Here is a 19,570-nt window from a genome sequence, read left to right as displayed (position 1 = left end):
ACTAATGTAACACTCCTGTCTTCTCTTTCCAGGCTGGTGGAGGTTCATTGTTGTGTCTGTGGGTTTAGCAGCGCTCATAATAAGTGTTGTCACAGTCAACATATGGACAAGAACTAAAGGTGAGAACATTCACACATGAAACTTTTATCAACAACAAGTTTTGATGAACCTGAATTTTCACTGTTGAAGCTAAAGTCGACTCTTTTTTTGTCTTTTCAGGGAACAAAACACAAATGGATGAAAACATGGTGAGTTTTAAGACTGAATAATCAAATGTGTGTTCAGGTTCTGCTGAATCAACTGTGAACTGTGTTCAGTTTGAAATGTCCCAACCTCAGCAGTCAGTTGGTTGACAGTGGAGGGTCGTCAGCTGATTAAACTATGATCAATGTGTGTTCATCTTAATTCAGTAAATTACACTTTAAAGTAAATCTTAAGATGACTCCCTCCTGGTCATCTGCTCCAGTAACCAGCACTCTGGTTCTCTTGAGCAAGGCACGAAACCCCAGCTGTTCCTCTGGAGCTGCTCTGTGTTTCAACACTGATTTGCTCCATTTTCACAGGAGCACATTGAGGAAGATGAAGATGAAGGTACGGTGAACTATGAAAACGTCAGAGACCCCTCTGCCTCTGTGTGACTCCACTGATCAACAACATCAACTCACCACAGAGTCCACTGCTGTTAAATATCATCTCATCATATTTTACATAAGTAGATAACAATAGAATCATAAGATCATTTTAAGATTTCTGATGACTGAATGTGTTTTCTGTGCCAAGCTGTTTATATTTTAGTTTGACTTGGACAAAGATACTCAAGTCTTGATCTGATCTCACATTAAGAAGCCCCCTGTGAGTCCAGAACCTTAACTTCATCTAACATGACAGATATCTTAATATACTTGTTTATTTTCTAATTGAACATCTTTAATTAATGCTTTAACTTTCCCATATATGTTTATACTTATGTCCATACTGTATTTATAGTCTATACACAGTACTCATGTCATACCTCCAACTGTTTATTCTGTATATAATGTCTTTCTATCAGCATTTCATGAACTGAACACCTGCACTGTGTATATTATACTTATACCTGCTCTGCCTACTGTAACTGCTGCACATGTTCATACTGTATATAACTTAGTGTATTCACAGAAACCCCCACTGCTTTATATACTACTGCACTTCTGGTTAGATGACTGCATTACATGTTCTCAGTACTTTTACTCTGTGCAGGAACAATAAAGCTGAATGCGTTCTTGAATCTAAATTGGCTCCTGTTGCAACATCTATCTGTGAGTTTAAGATTTACTGGTTGTTTTGAAGCTGCAGCAGATTTGCATCACTTTTATCACTCAGTGTACAGAGGAAGTGATTTTGGTTGTCTTTCATTTAAACATATCAGACTACAGTGTGTGTGTTTGATGAGCTTTGAGCCTTAATGGAATTTGTAACAATCTTGTCTTTGTTATGACTGATGATAATGTAAATTGCAAATATCAAAAGTGTTAATATTCAGTTTTATAGTGTGCTTTGTAGCTCTCTCTCCATTTCCTCATTCCTCACTGACCTCTTACTGTAGCTGTAATATGACTCCATAGCTGATGAGGTGACCTTAAACTGCTCTGTGTGGACATATGGAGTGTGTAGACACAGCGTGAAGTGGAGCACAAAATGTGTATTTTATGAAAACACATTCCCTCATTCTTGCCTCATTGCACTGGTTACCTGTGTGGTGTTCATCCCATGTTACTGTTTGGAAGCTATATCCTTGAAATCACAATTATGATGATTAATTATATGAATAAAATTCACAGTTCCTACAGAGTGAGAGCCTTTTGGTGAGATGCCACAGATCGATTGACAATGTGTTGCAAAAGTAGAGCGATGAGGAAGAGACAGACAACAGTCTTACCACTACGATGACCTCAGCTTCATCCAAATTAGCTTCAACTTGCAACTGATGTGTTTCTGATGAGCTGAACTGAGTAATGTCACACCTACACAAGTGTTAGCCACTGGTAGTGTTTCCATAGTCAGTATGTTAAAAATGAGATGATGATGTCAGAATCAGTCCTGCAACACTTCCTCTCAACCTGCAGGTCAGTGACACTTCTGCAAACTAACCAGGCTCAGATAGTAGCTGCATGTGTGTGTGTGTGCATATATGTGTTTTTGCAGACCATGTGCTTATACATTATGTGTGCATTTGTAAATTTGAGTGTATTTATGTATGCATGTGCAGATACATTGGGTCTAACACCTCTGTTTGCACTGGGCTCTAACATTTGTCCACATTAAATACATGTATCTATAATGACAAGAAGAATGCAGAGAAATGCAATAACTCAGATTCATGGTGGATGCACACAACGTATCCTCATACAATGTTCGTATTGGATCTCACAAATTGGCACCCAGTGATTGAGTGCCAATACCAAGTACGTAGGGGAGGTTCAGGAACGTAAAGTTATGTAGGTTAGATTTAGGACAAGAATCATAGTTGGACACCATCAAATTACATACTTAATGTAACATTACGTAGGTTACAGATCTAATTGGACCCAAAAAATCAGGCCCAGACCAACATGAACCTGCACAGTTTCTGTCCAAGGCCTGAGCTCAACCCATGGCAGCAGTTTTGGGCCCCAATCCCATTAAACACCCAAATTACTACTGTGAAAGAAATATATATTCTTCATATTAAAACATATATCACAAGCTAAGGGCTTATGTGTTTCCTTGAAGCACTTTTCTTTCCTCAGGAGGAATTTACACAGATGAAAAGTTGACATGCTCCACCTACAGAAAAAAACAGACTATGAGGAAGTGACTCCATCTTAACCACAGGTTCTATAAGTAGCACTGGTTTAGAGACTTGGACAGTTAGAACAGCAGAGATACACAGAAGCAGCACGATGGCTGAATTCAGATGGATTAAAACGTATTTATTTTTCATCCTGGTGCTTCAGTTTACAGGTAAGGATACATATAACATCTGTAAATAACACAAATATTTTAAGTCTTTCTCACATTCTCTCACAACATCTCCATCTTCACCAGTGACTGAAGATAACGACACTGATGAGGTGACATTAACCTGCTCTGTGAGGACATATGAACGATGTACACACACAGTGAAGTGGTTGTTTCAGGGTCAAGATGTGGATAAAGACAACAAGGACATAAAGCCATCACAGTCTCTCTGCTCTGCCTCTTCAGCACCACAGACAGCACCATAGATTCATCAACACACAGCACAGTTAGGCTACATATATTTTGGGGATATTATGGATATTTTTGGATGCATTTGCTCATCCCCCACTCAGATCAAGTTTCTTATTGAACAAAATGTTGAATTATCATGTCATAATATGAAACGTTTCAGCTTATAAGGTGATAAGTGACCATGCTGTAACATGAAGCTTTCATGTTAATATGTGATCAATAGTTTATTGTTATGTGAAGAAATGTTTCCTGTTAGGACGTGGAGTGTTTGATGATGTAATAACATGAAAATATCCTGTCAAACATGAAAAACATCTTGTTATAACAACAAACTTTTCATGTTATTACCTGATACTGATCAGTTTTCTTCTGATGTGCCATCACTGAGCTTCTGTAGTCAGTGATGTGAAAGCTGTCAGTTTAAGTGTGTCAGAGTGTTTGTATTGTGTTTCACAGGTAACTGATGATGAAGGTGTGGTGAACTATGAAAACGTTGGAGACCCTTTTGTCTCTGTCAGACTCCACTGATCAACAACTTCATATCAGCATCAACTCATCAGAGAATGTGATGTGAATGTGTTTGAGCGGGTTTTCAGCCTTAATAGAGTTAGTAACAGTCAACCCTTTTTATATCTGATAACAATATAACCTGCAAACAAAGAAATGTTTAGCACTAATTCCAACACTGTGTTTCTTGATTCCTTCATGTGCTAACATGAGCACTCAAATGTGTCTAATTACAGATATAAATGAACCCAAAGGGACCTGACAATGCTGCTGTCATAAGTTTTGGATGTACATGACCACATACTGTGACTAAATAGAAATGCAAATCTTAATCGTCTAACATTTGTCTAAATAACATATAAATGTTCTGGGATTGTTTGGAGTTGGTGCTCCACCTTCAGCCGATTAGAGACAGTTCAATCAGACACTCATCAGTCAGTTTGTGTGTCTGATGTCTATGAGGTCATCATCAGAGGGTAAAACCACCAGAGCTCTGCTGCTGGTGTTAACCACATTCTCACCAAATCACTTCTCCTTCAGTTCTTAGAAAAACAAGTTCAATGATACAATGAGGAACCAACAGGTCTCAGACCAGTAAAACATCATCTTATATGTGTTCTCTGTGAGGAAGTTAATCATCACAGGAAGCAGATGCTGTGTTCATTTTAAGAAGCAGCAGGTTAGAGACTTTGACAGTTGAGAGCGTGAGACCAAGAGAGAAACATGATGGCTGAATTCAGATGGATTATAATGTCTTTATTTCTGATGCTGCTGTTTAAGTTTACAGGTAAGGATATAACACACATTAACTGAAGAGACATTACAAAACTGTATTGATATTATTAATTGTACTTTATTAAGTATTCTTCCAAGTTTTGTTTGTAACGTGGTGAGTTTAGTGAACTCTTTCTTCATCTCTCTCTTTTTCAGCAGCAGCAACTGAGAAATATTCCTTAGTTGGAGATGAAGTCACTTTGCCTTGTGAAAATGTGGCACATGATCAGGATAACTGTGACAGTGCTACATGGTTATTTAGTTATCGAAGAATAACAGTGACTCTGTTTGAACACGGGAAGATTGACAGAGAAGCTGAAGCTAAATCAGACAGACTGAGTGTTACAGCAAACTGTTCTCTGGTTATAAAGGTCACACGTGAGGATGTTGGACGTTACAGCTGCAGACAGTTCAGATCAGGACAACAAGTTTCAGACTCTCAGGTTCATCTGTCTGTTGTTGACAGTGAGTATTTCCATCATAATGTTTTCAGCTCAAACTGTCTTGTTAGAACAATATACTGAAACATTACAATAATTATGATTACAGTGATGAAGTTCATTTTACTCTTGTTGTCTTTCTCTCACAATATCTCCATCTTCACCAGTGACTGAACATAAGAACAGTGATCGGGTCATCTTGTACTGCTCTGTGAGGACATATGGACAGTGTCCACACACAGTGAAGTGGTTGTATGAGGGTAATCAGAATGACTTGGACACATTACAGGGTACATGTTCAGCCTCTGTGACATTTACAACATCTGACTATAATCAGAAGTTGAAGTATTCTGAGTTATTGAAATGTGAAGTGACAGATGGTCACACTGAAGAAGTTCATCAGTTCACCTTTAGCCCTCCTCAGTCCTCAGGTGAGAAACCAGGTGAGAACATGATGAGCTGTTTAAAATCATTTCAAACTGATGTGAATAATCACACAAAATGTTTCAATCTGAAGTTTTAATATTTCATCATTCTTTGTCATTTGTTTTATGCAGACATTTTTTCTATTTGCTGTTGTATTCATTAAGGTCATAATGCAGCAACAACAACTGAATCACCGTCGACAACAGGAAATCAACGTGCATCACTTTTATCACTCAGTGTACAGAGGAAGTGATTTTGATTGAATTCAGTTTAAACATATCAGACTTCAATATGTTTTAATTAGCTTTGAGTGTTAATGGAATCTCTAACAATATTGCATTTGATATGATAATGCAAATGTCAATTATCAGTAGTTTTAAAATTCAGCATCTGAAAACACCAATCAAACAAAACAAGGTGACTGAACCCAACCACATTTACAGATAGAAAATACATGCAGTCAAAATACACTTCACACTTCAGATATTAGAGATACTGAGACACACACACACACACACACACACACACACACACACACACACACACACTAACAAACAAGTCTTGTACCTCAGACTACATTCACTCACCTCTATTTCCAGGTCAGTGGAAGTTCATAGTTGCGGCTGTGGGTTTAGCAGCACTTATAATAATCACTGTGGCTGTCATCAGATGGAAGAGAACTAAAGGTGAGAACATTCACAGAAGAAACACTGATATACAATAAGTTTTGATGAACCTGAATTTTCACTGTTGAAGCTGAAGTTGACTTTTTTGTCTTTTCAGGGAACAAAACACAGATGGATGAAAACATGGTGAGTTTTAAAACTGAATAATTAAACTTTTATATGACTGTTAATAAATCAAAGGGGGTGCTGGGGGTGGGTGGGGTCCAGTGGGTGGGGTCCCTGAGTATGGAGGCAGCTCTCCTGTGGACTCTGCAGAGGTAGATGCTCTGCAGAGAGGGCAGTGGAGTCCTGGTGATCTTCTCAGCAGTTTTCACCACTCTTTGCAGGTGTTTGCGGTCCATAGCAGTAGTGCTGCCGTACCACGCAGGGATGCAGCTGGTCAGGATGCCCTCCACAATGCAGCTGTAGAAGTTGCTGAGGATTTTGACGTGACATGCCAAACTTCCTCAGCCTCCTCAGTAAGTACAGCCGCTGTTGAGCTCTCTTGACCAGCTGTGTGGTGTTGAGTGTCCAGGTGAGGTCCTCACTGATGTGGACGCCCAGGTGTTTGAAGCTGTTCACCCTCTCCACTTCAAGCTCCCGGATGAACAGTGGCCGATGAGGTCTCCTCTCCCTCCTCATGTCCACTGTCATCTCCTTTGTCTTGTCCGTGTTGAGGGTTAGGTTGTTGTCCTTATACCATGATACCAGGCTGGCCACCTCCCTCCTGTAGGCCGCTTCGTCCCCGCCAGTGATGCGTCCTATCATTGCGGCGTCATCTGCAAACTTCAGGATGATGTCGTCCTTGTGGGAGGCGACACAGTTGTGGGTGAACAGGGTGTAGAGGATGGGGCTGAGGACACATTCCTGTGGGGTGCCAGTGTTCATAATGATGCTGGCTGAAGTCCTATTATCAGTCCTGACAGACTGGGACCTGCCAGTCAGAAGGTCTAGGAGCCAGTCACAGAGGGAGGGGTGTAGACCAAGTGTAGGCAGTTTGTGGGTGAGTTTGTGGGGGATGACAGTGTTGGAAGCAGAGCTGTAATCAACAAAGAGCATCCTGATGTAAGAATGAAAGATGTATTAACTGTTTTGTTGTCATTTGAATGGGAATAATAAAACATATTTTGTATATATGTTTGTATTTCTTCTCTGAAGAAGAAGAAGGAACTGTGATGCAACTAGAATTGAATTAAATGAATTAAGTGTAAGAGTGAGTCAGTATGTTACATGTTACTGAGCAGTCATTATGTTGTCTCCTCTGTGCAGGCTGATCCTGAAGCTGATGTTTCCTACGCCTCCATCAGCTACACCAAGAACACAGGCCGTAAAGCCAAGGTCAGCTGTATGACTGCTTATACTGGTGATGTTACTGATTTTAACATTAAAGTCAATATAGACTGATGATGAATTATTCTGATGTCAGTCCAAAACTAAAGGCCAGGATGACATGACATTTGCTGTGAGTGTTCATGGTCACCAGATGATAAATGCTGGTGTTTGTTGGAGACTCTGTTACCTTTCCTGTGCAGTAGCGCCACCATCAGACCAACATGTCAACTTCACACAAGATATTTCATCATCTAATCAGCAGATAAAAGCTGCTGCAACTACAGTTGTCTGATGGCAGCAACATCAGGAAGTTGTGTTAAGTTTGTGTGTGAGTCATTTATGAGTTGTACTTTTTCCCTCCAGGTCCGTCTTGATGATGATGATGATAAAGGTGATGCAGTGACCTACAGCACTGTGAAAGCTCCCTCCTCTTCTTCTGCTGGAGCCTCTGCTGATCCCAGAAACCTCTACGCTACCATCAACAAACCAACCAAATAAGATGTTACTTATTAAATGCAACATGTTTTATAACAACTGCAGGATTGTTTGGATCGTAGATTCAGAATTTTAAGTGAGCAGAATTATAATAAGCATGATCTCACTTGGTCATGTCATGCATTTGCTTGGCTTAACTGTAGCAAAGTGAGAACACAGCAGCAGCAGCAGCAGCAGCAGCAGCTCTATGACACATTGAGGGAGTTGAGGCTCCCTCTAGAGGTGGAGAGTGTATAAAAAGGAAGCAGACATATTGGATATATATACTGTATTCTTAGTGCTGTGTCCCTGCATGGGCACAATGCAGGTTTTGTAACACTGAATCTTGTTTGTTTTGTTATACCATTTCATTGAATATTGCTTTTTGCTGAGTGAATTTGATTAGCCATGTTATGCTTTCATGAATAAATGATTAGTGTATGGTTATCACCTTGTGAGTGGGATGGATCTTTATGTGTTTGGTGTTTTTAGTCTTTATCATTCTACAGGCAGAAAAACTGTTTGGCCAAATTAACTAAGTACATTTACTCGAGTACTGTACTTAAGTACAAATTCAATGTACTTGAACTTTAGTTGAGGAATTCCCTTTTATGCAACTCAATGCTTCTACTCAGAGGTAAATATTGTACTTTGTACTTCACTACATTTAGTATCTAACAGCTTTAGTTACTTCTCACATGACAGTTATTCATCTCCTTCCTGTCCAGTGAAAACCATGTATCTTTAGAAGTTTTAACACATAATTCACATATCCAAAACAATGTAGGCTAGATGGTAAAATTAGTTGTCTTTGTTGTCCTTGTCTCAAAGTACAGTTGAGGTTGATAAACAAGTTGTTTTGTACAAGAAGTATTGAAAAAGAAATTACATTTTGACCTGATAAAGGTGCTGAATAAAGATTTTGGACCGACTGACACTAGTGTGGTCAAACACATGATTTGTGTTTCTGATAGATAGATAGATAGATAGATAGATAGATAGATAGATAGATAGATAGATGGATGAGCCGTCTGCTGCAGCTGCCTCTCTGTCGCTCCAGGAGGCTGTGGAGAGGGTGTCTGCTATTGTCCATTATAGCTTTCAGTTTGGTCAATGTGCCTCTCCACCACAGTTCTTACTGGGTCCAGTCTCCTGCTGAGCACTGGGCCAGCTTTTTGAACCAGCTTGTCCAATGGCTTTGTGCTTTTGTCTGTCAAGCTGCCTCCCCAACACACTGCAGTGTAGAAGAATGCACTGGCCACCACTGTGTGATAGTTTGAACATGGTCAACATCTCCACACACACACATCAGAGGACTCAGTGTCCACAGGAAGAACAGGCGGCTCTGAATGATCAGGGACTGTCAGTCAGTGTAGATGATGTTAAGATGCTGGTGGAGACTGTTCATGTTAATGTAATCACTGTGCCAGAATAATCTGAGGCTTTTGTATCTGTGTAGTTGTATGTTAGGACCACGCTGTCCATGGAAGTGAAACAGAGTGGGAGGAGACTGACAGACAGACTGAACATGTCACTGAGATCAGATCATGGTTGTACAGAGACAGAGATGCTATTTCAGCACCACAGACAGCACCATAGATTCATCAACACACAGCACAGTTAGGCTACATATATTTTGGGGATATTATGGATATTTGTGGATGCATTTGCTCATCACCCGCTCAGATCAAGTTCCTTATTGAACAAAATGTTACATTTCAACTTCATATCAGCATCAACTCATCAGAGAAATGAGTCCAGTTACATGACATCACATTAATATGAGTGGTTGAGGCCTTTAGAAAACAATGCAAGCTAGCAGTCAGTGGTGGACAGAGTATCAAATCATTATCAAATCAAGTCCTACAATCGAAATGTAAGTGATGACTTAGATCTGCTTCAACCTTCCATCAGCAGAGTGATCACACTAACAATGACAACACTTTCACAGTCAGCAGTTCATTTCATTTCCACTGGGTGTCCACACCTTGCAGGCTCACAGAAGGGTGTGTCTCTGACAACCAATCATGCATCATACCTACACCACACCTTCTCACTATGATAACATTATCTGTCCCTTCCTTGTTCAGAGTTGCCCTGAGAACATTCCTAAATCACTTCCAAGCCAGGACTCCTTACTAAAAGGTTTTTAGGCCAAGTTAGGAGCTCTGTCACAGTATTCTGAGAATGTCTGTGAATACGGCCCCTGGTCTTTGTTATGGCTAATGATAGGGTCAATTAAATAAAGGTACATGACAAATCATATTCAAAACTTATATTGAGTTTTACAGTGTGCTTTGTAGCTCTGTCTTCATTTCCAACACACAGACCACACCACAAACATGCCTCTGCTCAGCTGTCCACTTTTTGCTCTCTCTGCTCTCATAGTAAACTTTCTCTCAGTCAGGTTGAACACCTCTGTTTGTTTGCACTGGGCTCTAACATTTGTCTACATAACATACACAAACATCCAAAATATGTAGGTTTGAAGACTGGTCTCTCACTTAGGTGTGAGAAAAAGGCATCCTGTGGAGGTGAGCACTGTTCCGCATGTTCTTTGTTTGGTGAACAAAGAACATGCGGTTTGGCCACAATTTCAGATGGCAAGACCCAGATAAGAAGCCTTCACATGTCCAGTTTAGATTTTAACAAAAGACAAATCATTTGTGGTCCAGTGTATCCCAACATATAAATGAACCCAAAGGGACCTGACAATGCTGCTGTCATAAGTTTTGGATGTACATGACCACATACTGTGACTAAAAAGAAATACAAATCTTAATCGTCTAACATTTGTCTAAATACCATATAAATGTTCTGGGATTGTTTGGAGTTGGTGCTCCACCTTCAGCCGATTAAAGACAGTTCAATCAGACACTCAACAGTCAGTTTGTGTTTCTGATGTCTATGAGGTCATCATCAGAGGGTAAAACCACCAGAGCTCTGCTGCTGTTGTTAACCACATTCTCACCAAATCACTTCTCCTTCAGTTCTCAGGAAAACACCTGCAAATATACCAACAGGTCTCAGACCAGTAAAACATCATGTTATATGTGTTCTCTGTGAGGAAGTTAATCATCACAGGAAGTAGATGTTGTGTCCATTTTAAGAAGCAGCAGGTTAGAGACTTTGACAGTTGAGAGCGTGAGACCAAGAGAGAAACATGATGGCTGAATTCAGATGGATTATAATGTCTTTATTTCTGATGCTGCTGTTTAAGTTTACAGGTAAGGATATAACACACATTAACTGAAGAGACATTACAAAACTGTATTGATATTATTAATTGTACTTTATTAAGTATTCTTCCAAGTTTTGTTTGTAACGTGGTGAGTTTAGTGAACTCTTTCTTCATCTCTCTCTTTTTCAGCAGCAGCAACTGAGAAATATTCCTTAGTTGGAGATGAAGTCACTTTGTCTTGTGAAAATGTGACACATGATCAGGATAACTGTGACAGTGCTACATGGTTATTTAGTGATGGAGGAAACACAGTGACTCTGTTTGAATATGGGAAGATTTACAGAGAAGCTAAATCAGACAGACTGAGTGTTACAGCAAACTGTTCTCTGGTTATAAAGAAGGTCACACGTGAGGATGTTGGATGTTACAGCTGCAGACAGTTCAGATCAGGACGACAAGTTTCAGACTCTCAGGTTCATCTGTCTGTTGTTGACAGTGAGTATTTCCATCATAATGTTTTCAGCTCAAACTGTCTTGTTAGAACAATATACAGAAACATTACAATAATTATGATTACAGTGATGAAGTTCATTTTACTCTTGTTGTCTTTCTCTCACAATATCTCCATCTTCACCAGTGACTGAAGATAAGAACAGTGATAAAGTGATGTTGAACTGCTCTGTGTGGACATATGGACAGTGTCCATACACAGTGAAGTGGTTGTATGAGGGTAATCAGAATGACTTGGAGACATCACAGAGTACATGTTCAGCCTCTGTGACATTTACAACATCTGACTATAATCAGAAGTTGAAGTATTCTGAGTTATTGAAATGTGAAGTGACAGGTGAGAAACCAGGTGAGAACATGATGAGCTGTTTAAAATCATTTCAAACTGATGTGAATAATCACACAAAATGTTTCAATCTGAGCTTTTAATATTTCATCATTCTTTGTCATTTGTTTTATGCAGAAGTTTTTGATAAAGTGTACAGTTCTTGCATTTTGTTATTGTGTTCATTAAGGTCATGATGCAGCAACTGAATCAGCATCGACAACAGGAAATAAATGGATGTCAGTGAAAAGGAGCACATCAGAAGGTACAAACAACACAACATCTGAAAACAACTATAATCAAATAAATCAAGGTGACTGAACAAAATAGAACCAAACTGACAGGTTCGACAAACACTTTGTTAATTAAAAGAGATACACACACACACACACACACACACACACACACACACACACACACAGGCCCGGACTGGCCAACGGAAGAACCGGGGAGTTCCCCAGTGGCCTGGCCCGCAAGTGGTCTGCTCTGGCCTTTTTTTTTTTTTAAGGCGCGCTCTGCAGCGCAGGTGGCCGTGCCGGCTGGCAGAGAGCCTGCCCGCTGTCAGAAATGATCGGTGCTTGTCAGCATTTGTCACAACGATTGGTCAAAAAGGTTTTTTTTTTTTTGTAGATTCAAGACGTGATTAGTTTGTTTCGCTTTCCGCCCGCCCCCAAATCAGCGCGCAAAGCAGCTTGGTTGTGGAGACTCAGGTGGAGCAGAGAGCAGAGGGTGTGTACGTGTGCCTGTGTGTGCAGACTGTGCAGCAGGAGCTCTGCAGCTCAGCAGTGCCGTTACAATGGACCGCAAAAAGAGGAAAGGTGGAGCTGAACGGGAGAGAGATAAAAAAAAAAAGGGGCCATTGAGGAAGAGGTGGCCAAATGTCATAAACTTACAGATATGTGTGTGTGTGTCCCCCCCCCCCAGCAGCAGCGTGATGATGCTGCAACAACTAAGTTAACATAGAAAAGTAAGAAAACTGGTTATTCTCAACATGAGGTCCGGGGAGGATGGGGACCGACCCGAGGACAGATAACTGATTGATGATAAGCTATAAGAGCGAGATTAACCTGTAAGGGTCCATTTGGTTCCATTTTGTACAGAGTCAGGCCTATAATTGAATGCTGCATGATGTCAAACTGGGTCTGGGGGCCCCTTGAAATGAAAACCTTTTTTTTTTATTATTATCACTGTGCCAGCAGAGAGGAGTGACTTGTTTTCTATGCACTTTAAGTATGATTGAAGACAAATGAACTTACTTCCATTACAGTAAACACTGGTCAAATGAACTTTTTGACTTAACAGTTTGTCAGTGTGCTCATCTGGTTGTGCTGTATGCTGGTTTGGTTAGCTGTTGTGTTTATATGCTTGTTTTGGTTAAATATGTGTGGTGATGTCTGAAGTTTTTTGTTCACAACTCCATCATATGGTGTGTGTGTGTGTGTGTGTGTGTGTGTGTGTGTGTGTGTGTGTGTGTGTGCGTGCGTGTGTGCGCATGTGTGGCTGGCTGGCTATCTTTAAGGCTATGTTTGGTTAAAGGTTCATTGTGTAAAATTGGGGAGCAAGCAGTCAGGTATATGAATGTATGAATAAAAGCCAAGGCTTATTCTAAGTAGTTAAAAGCAAAACAATTTTAATAGTTAAACGATTATATTCTCATCGTAACACATTCATAAATATTAGGTTAAATTTTTCTCTGGGGTTGTTGTGCTATGTGCCACAAACTACATTGATTATTACACACTGGGCCTTTAAGTTAAGTTTATTTTATTTCACAAAGTGAGAACAGTCACAACACTATTTTCTGTATTTTCATTTGCATGTAGGGTTACATAGCTGAAATGCACAACCTGCTGACCTTCTAAGGCAGTGATTTTTTGGGTCCCAACCCATGAGTGGATAACAGCAGAGGTCCAGGCGCCACACTTAACACTTTTTATGGAGAAAAAGATACATGCATGCATACTTGATACTTGATACTATTTGGGCTATGTTTAGCTAAAGCTGTGTTTATTTTATTTTAAATAAAAGTCACAGCACTTTATTTTCTATATTATAATGTGCATGTAGGTTACAGCTGTAACTTTGAAACACAAATTGAAACAGAATCATGTGATTGTTTTATTGTTTAAATTAAAATCTCACTAAAATCTGTGTGATTTTGACCTGCCTTTGTCTTTCATTTGATCATTGCAGTATCTTTGAAGACTGAAACAGGGAATACTATATTGATGACTACTGACCAATACATAGAAACATTTTAATTATTTCACCTTTGTTTTTACATGGTAGTGAGAACATTGCTACATTGCTTATTTTGCTGCACAACATATTTGGTAGGTCTTCCTGGGTCAAAAATACCTCCACAGGTGGGTTGCAGCGCAGGCTGAAACAGTTTGGGGACCCCTCTTAAAGATAGGCTCTTATCTGTCTAAGTTCAAAAGTTTTCAGTATCTATCTAATGTTACTGAAATAAGATCAGATAAGTTGAAGTTGCTGCTGACTTATATTTTTACATGTTTTACTGTTGCATTGAATATGGGTGTTGCCATATTGATTATGATAAGCTGACATCAAAATGATTTGCTGACAAAATAATACAATCATGTTGTTTAGTTCAGTATAATATCCATTCATATAGGAGCCCTGGTTTATTGATGGGCACATTTGGTGAGGGTAGGGAAGAGAAAAGCACTGGACTGGAGGACTATGAGTAGGGTTGCTGTTAAAGTTGTGTTTAATAGAGTTGTTGTGTGACTGTCAGTCTGGAATAATGAGCTTTGGTGATTACTTAGCCCATATGTGTGTCCGTGTGCATGTGCACGTGTGCGAGCACGTAATGTGTGGATTGGGTGGCCTGGGTGGATGTATGACTCCTGGCCTGAATTTTTGTCCCAGTCCGGCCCTGCTCTCACACTCACACACACACACACACACACACACACACACACAAGAACTTGCTGATAATTAGCTCACTATTAATGAATCTTTACAATGTCACAGTCAACATAAGGACAAGAACTAAAGGTGAGAACATTCACACATGAAACTTTTATCAACAACAAGTTTTGATGAACCTGAATTTTCACTGTTGAAGCTAAAGTCGACTCTTTTGTCTTTTCAGGGAACAAAACACAGACGGATGAAAACATGGTGAGTTTTAAAACTGAATAATCAAATGTGTGTTCAGGTTCTGCTGAATCAACTGTGAACTGTGTTCAGTTTGAAATGTCCCAACCTCAGCAGTCAGTTGGTTGACAGTGGAGGGTCGTCAGCTGATTAAACTATGATCAGTGTGTGTTCATCTTAATTCAGTAAATTACACTTTAAAGTAAATCTTGAGCTGACTCCCTCCTGGTCACATTCCCTGAGTCAGTTTGTGATAAATGGCGGCTGTCACAAATGAACAGTTGAGTGTAGATGAACAATAAAAGCAGTGCATGTGTGGTTAATGTGGAGGTGGTGGAGGTGTAAACCAAGAGGACATAATGCAGGGTGGATGTCAGCTGTAGGAAGAGAGAGACAGGAGAGACAAGAGAGGCCCAGGTGAGGTCAGTCAGCTGACGTCCTCCACTGTCAACCAACTGACTACTGAGGTCGGCCAGGAGAGACTTCAAGACAGTGGGAGGCGTCACAACATCAGGAAAATGTGGGGAGTTTGTTTTAGACACTATAAGCACATCAGGGGTGACTCTTTAAATTTAGGATTATTCTGGATTTCCTCGTGCTAAATGTGAAGCAGTGGAAGTCTAAAAATCAGACAAGTGGGATTGTAACTAAACCCCAGCTGTTCCTCTGGAGCTGCTCTGTGTTTCAACACTGATTTGCTCCATTTTCACAGGAGCACATTGAGGAAGATGAAGATGAAGGTACGGTGAACTATGAAAACGTCAGAGACCCCTCTGCCTCTGTGTGACTCCACTGATCAACAACATCAACTCACCACAGAGTCCACTGCTGTTAAATATCATCTCATCATATTTTACATAAGTAGATAACAATAGAATCATAAGATCATTTTAAGATTTCTGATGACTGAATGTGTTTTCTGTGCCAAGCTGTTTATATTTTAGTTTGACTTGGACAAAGATACTCAAGTCTTGATCTGATCTCACATTAAGAAGCCCCCTGTGAGTCCAGAACCTTAACTTCATCTAACATGACAGATATCTTAATATACTTGTTTATTTTCTAATTGAACATCTTTAATTAATGCTTTAACTTTCCCATATATGTTTATACTTATGTCCATACTGTATTTATAGTCTATACACAGTACTCATGTCATACCTCCAACTGTTTATTCTGTATATAATGTCTTTCTATCAGCATTTCATGAACTGAACACCTGCACTGTGTATATTATACTTACACCTGCTCTGCCTACTGTAACTGCTGCACATGTTCATACTGTATATAACTTAGTGTATTCACAGAAACCCCCACTGCTTTATATACTACTGCACTTCTGGTTAGATGACTGCATTACATGTTCTCAGTACTTTTACTCTGTGCAGGAACAATAAAGCTGAATGTGTTCTTGAATCTAAATTGGCTCCTGTTGCAACATCTATCTGTGAGTTTAAGATTTACTGGTTGTTTTTGAAGCTGCAGCAGATTTGCATCACTTTTATCACTCAGTGTACAGAGGAAGTGATTTTGGTTGTCTTTCATTTAAACATATCAGACTACAGTGTGTGTGTTTGATGAGCTTTGAGCCTTAATGGAATTTGTAACAATCTTGTCTTTGTTATGACTGATGATAATGTAAATTGCAAATATCAAAAGTGTTAATATTCAGTTTTATAGTGTGCTTTGTAGCTCTCTCTCCATTTCCTCATTCCTCACTGACCTCTTCCTGTAGCTGTAATATGACTCCATAGCTGATGAGGTGACCTTAAACTGCTCTGTGTGGACATATGGAGTGTGTAGACACACAGTGAAGTGGCTGTATGTGGGTAAAGACAGAGACATGAAGACATCAGCCCCTGACTGCTGGGGTCACTGTGGCTTCTTTCTACTTCACTGTTTCAAGTATTCTACACATTCCCACTTCCTTGTTCATGTTCACAGAGACACAGTGAGCATATGAAAAACCTCCAAACCACAGATACATTTCACACAACTTAAACATCCAACTAGTCGTCTCTGCAGTGTCACATTCTGCCTCTCTGTCCCTGCAGCCACATTACCACTTCCTCAAACCTGTTCACAGAGACACAGTGAGCATATAGCCTTAAATACCTCCAAACCACAGCTGAAGTATTGATGTCAAACACACTCAGACACCTCTGTCCACACTGTTTAGCTGAACAGTGGAGCACAAAATGTGTATTTTATGAACACACATTCCCTCATTCTTGCCTCATTGCACTGGTTACCTGTGTGGTGTTCATCCCATGTTACTGTTTGGAAGCTATATCCTTGAAATCACAATTATGATGATTAATTATATGAATAAAATTCACAGTTCCTACAGAGTGGGAGCCTTTTGGTGAGATGCCACAGATCGATTGACAATGTGTTGCAAAAGTAGAGCGATGAGGAAGAGACAGACAACAGTCTTACCACTACGATGACCTCAGCGTCATCCAAATTAGCTTCAACTTGCAACTGATGTGTTTCTGATGAGCTGAACAGAGTAATGTCACACCTACACAAGTGTTAGCCACTGGTAGTGTTTCCATAGTCAGTATGTTAAAAATGAGATGATGATGTCAGAATCAGTCCTGCAACACTTCCTCTCAACCTGCAGGTCAGTGACACTTCTGCAAACTAACCAGGCTCAGATAGTAGCTGCATGTGTGTGTGTGCACATATGTGTTTTTGCAGACCATGTGCTTATACATTATGTGTGCATTTGTAAATTTGAGTGTATTTATGTATGCATGTGCAGATACATTGGGTCTAACACCTCTGTTTGCACTGGGCTCTAACATTTGTCCACATTAAATACATGTATCTATAATGACAAGAAGAATGCAGAGAAATGCAATAACTCAGATTCATGGTGGATGCACACAACGTATCCTCATACAATGTTCGTATTGTATCTCACAAATTGGCGCCCAGTGATTGAGTGCCAATACCAAGTACGTAGGGAAGGTTCAGGAACGTAAAGTTATGTAGGTTAGATTTAGGACAAGAATCATGGTTGGACACCATCAAATTACATACTTAATGTAACGTTACGTAGGTTACAGATCTAATTGGACCCAAAAAATCAGGCCCAGACCAACATGAACCTGCACAGTTTCTGTCCAAGGCCTGAGCTCAACCCATGGCAGCAGTTTTGGGCCCCAATCCCATTAAACACCCAAATTACTACTGTGAAAGAAATATATATTCTTCATATTAAAACATATATCACAAGCTAAGGGCTTATGTGTTTCCTTGAAGCACTTTTCTTTCCTCAGGAGGAATTTACACAGATGAAAAGTTGACATGCTCCACCTACTGAAAAAAAACAGACTATGAGGAAGTGAGTCCATCTTAACCACAGGTTCTATAAGTAGCACTGGTTTAGAGACTTGGACAGTTAGAACAGCAGAGATACACAGAAGCAGCACGATGGCTGAATTCAGATGGATTAAAACGTATTTATTTTTCATCCTGGTGCTTCAGTTTACAGGTAAGGATACATATAACATCTGTAAATAACACAAATATTTTAAGTCTTTCTCACATTCTCTCACAACATCTCCATCTTCACCAGTGACTGAAGATAACGACACTGATGAGGTGACATTAACCTGCTGTGTGAGGACATATGAACGATGTACACACACAGTGAAGTGGCTGTTTCAGGGTCAAGATGTGGTTAAAGACAACAAGGACATAAAGACATCACAGTCTCTCTGCTCTGCCTCTTCAGCACCACAGACAGCGCCATAGATTCATCAACACACAGCACAGTTAGGCTACATATACAGTACAGGCCAAAAGTTTGGACACACCTTCTCATTCAATGCGTTTTCTTTATTTTCATGACTATTTACATTGTAGATTCTCACTGAAGGCATCAAAACTATGAATGAACACATGTGGAGTTATGTACTTAACAAAAAAAAGGTGAAATAACTGAAAACATGTTTTATATTCTAGTTTCTTCAAAATAGCCACCCTTTGCTCTGATTACTGCTTTGCACACTCTTGGCATTCTCTCCATGAGCTTCAAGAGGTAGTCACCTGAAATGGTTTTCCAACAGTCTTGAAGGAGTTCCCAGAGGTGTTTAGCACTTGTTGGCCCCTTTGCCTTCACTCTGCGGTCCAGCTCACCCCAAACCATCTCCATTGGGTTCAGGTCCGGTGACTGTGGAGGCCAGGTCATCTGCCGCAGCACTCCATCACTCTCCTTCTTGGTCAAATAGCCCTTACACAGCCTGGAGGTGTGTTTGGGGTCATTGTCCTGTTGAAAAATAAATGATCGTCCAACTAAACGCAATGGCATGTCACTGCAGGATGCTGTGGTAGCCACGCTGGTTCAGTGTGCCTTCAATTTTGAATAAATCCCCAACAGTGTCACCAGCAAAACACCCCCACACCATCACACCTCCTCCATGCTTCACAGTGGGAACCAGGCATGTGGAATCCATCCGTTCACCTTTTCTGCGTCTCACAAAGACATGGCGGTTGGAACCAAAGATCTCAAATTTGGACTCATCAGACCAAAGAACAGATTTCCACTGGTCTAATGTCCATTCCTTGT

The 19,570-nt window shown here is 40.1% G+C and overlaps 1 protein-coding gene across 25 annotated transcripts in view; it reads left to right on the top strand.

The window, feature by feature from the left end:
* The window catches only part of LOC125896872 (uncharacterized), a 79,082-nt gene that overhangs the window by 41,167 nt on the left and 18,345 nt on the right, over positions 1–19,570 (top strand). For 3 of the 25 annotated variants that reach the window (XM_049589806.1, XM_049589808.1, XM_049589809.1), the window contains 3 exons: positions 6,391–6,522; positions 7,313–7,381; positions 7,739–8,294. In XM_049589806.1, coding sequence (XP_049445763.1) covers positions 6,391–6,522; positions 7,313–7,381; positions 7,739–7,873 — 336 coding nt within the window. In that variant the 3' untranslated portion in view covers positions 7,874–8,294. Of the gene's footprint in view, positions 1–563; positions 1,259–4,442; positions 4,526–4,883; positions 4,978–5,119; positions 5,396–5,977; positions 6,065–6,161; positions 6,191–6,390; positions 6,523–7,312; positions 7,382–7,738; positions 8,295–10,951; positions 11,077–11,219; positions 11,526–15,703; positions 16,396–19,570 lie in introns of those variants that run through there. The other 22 variants (XM_049589782.1, XM_049589783.1, XM_049589781.1 and 19 more) reach the window with 17 other exon arrangements.

Source organism: Epinephelus fuscoguttatus, linkage group LG11 (assembly GCF_011397635.1).
Source record: "Epinephelus fuscoguttatus linkage group LG11, E.fuscoguttatus.final_Chr_v1".
Lineage (NCBI taxonomy): Eukaryota > Metazoa > Chordata > Actinopteri > Perciformes > Serranidae > Epinephelus > Epinephelus fuscoguttatus.
Note: the sequence above shows the minus strand (reverse complement) of the source record. Positions and strands in the feature narration are given on the sequence as shown.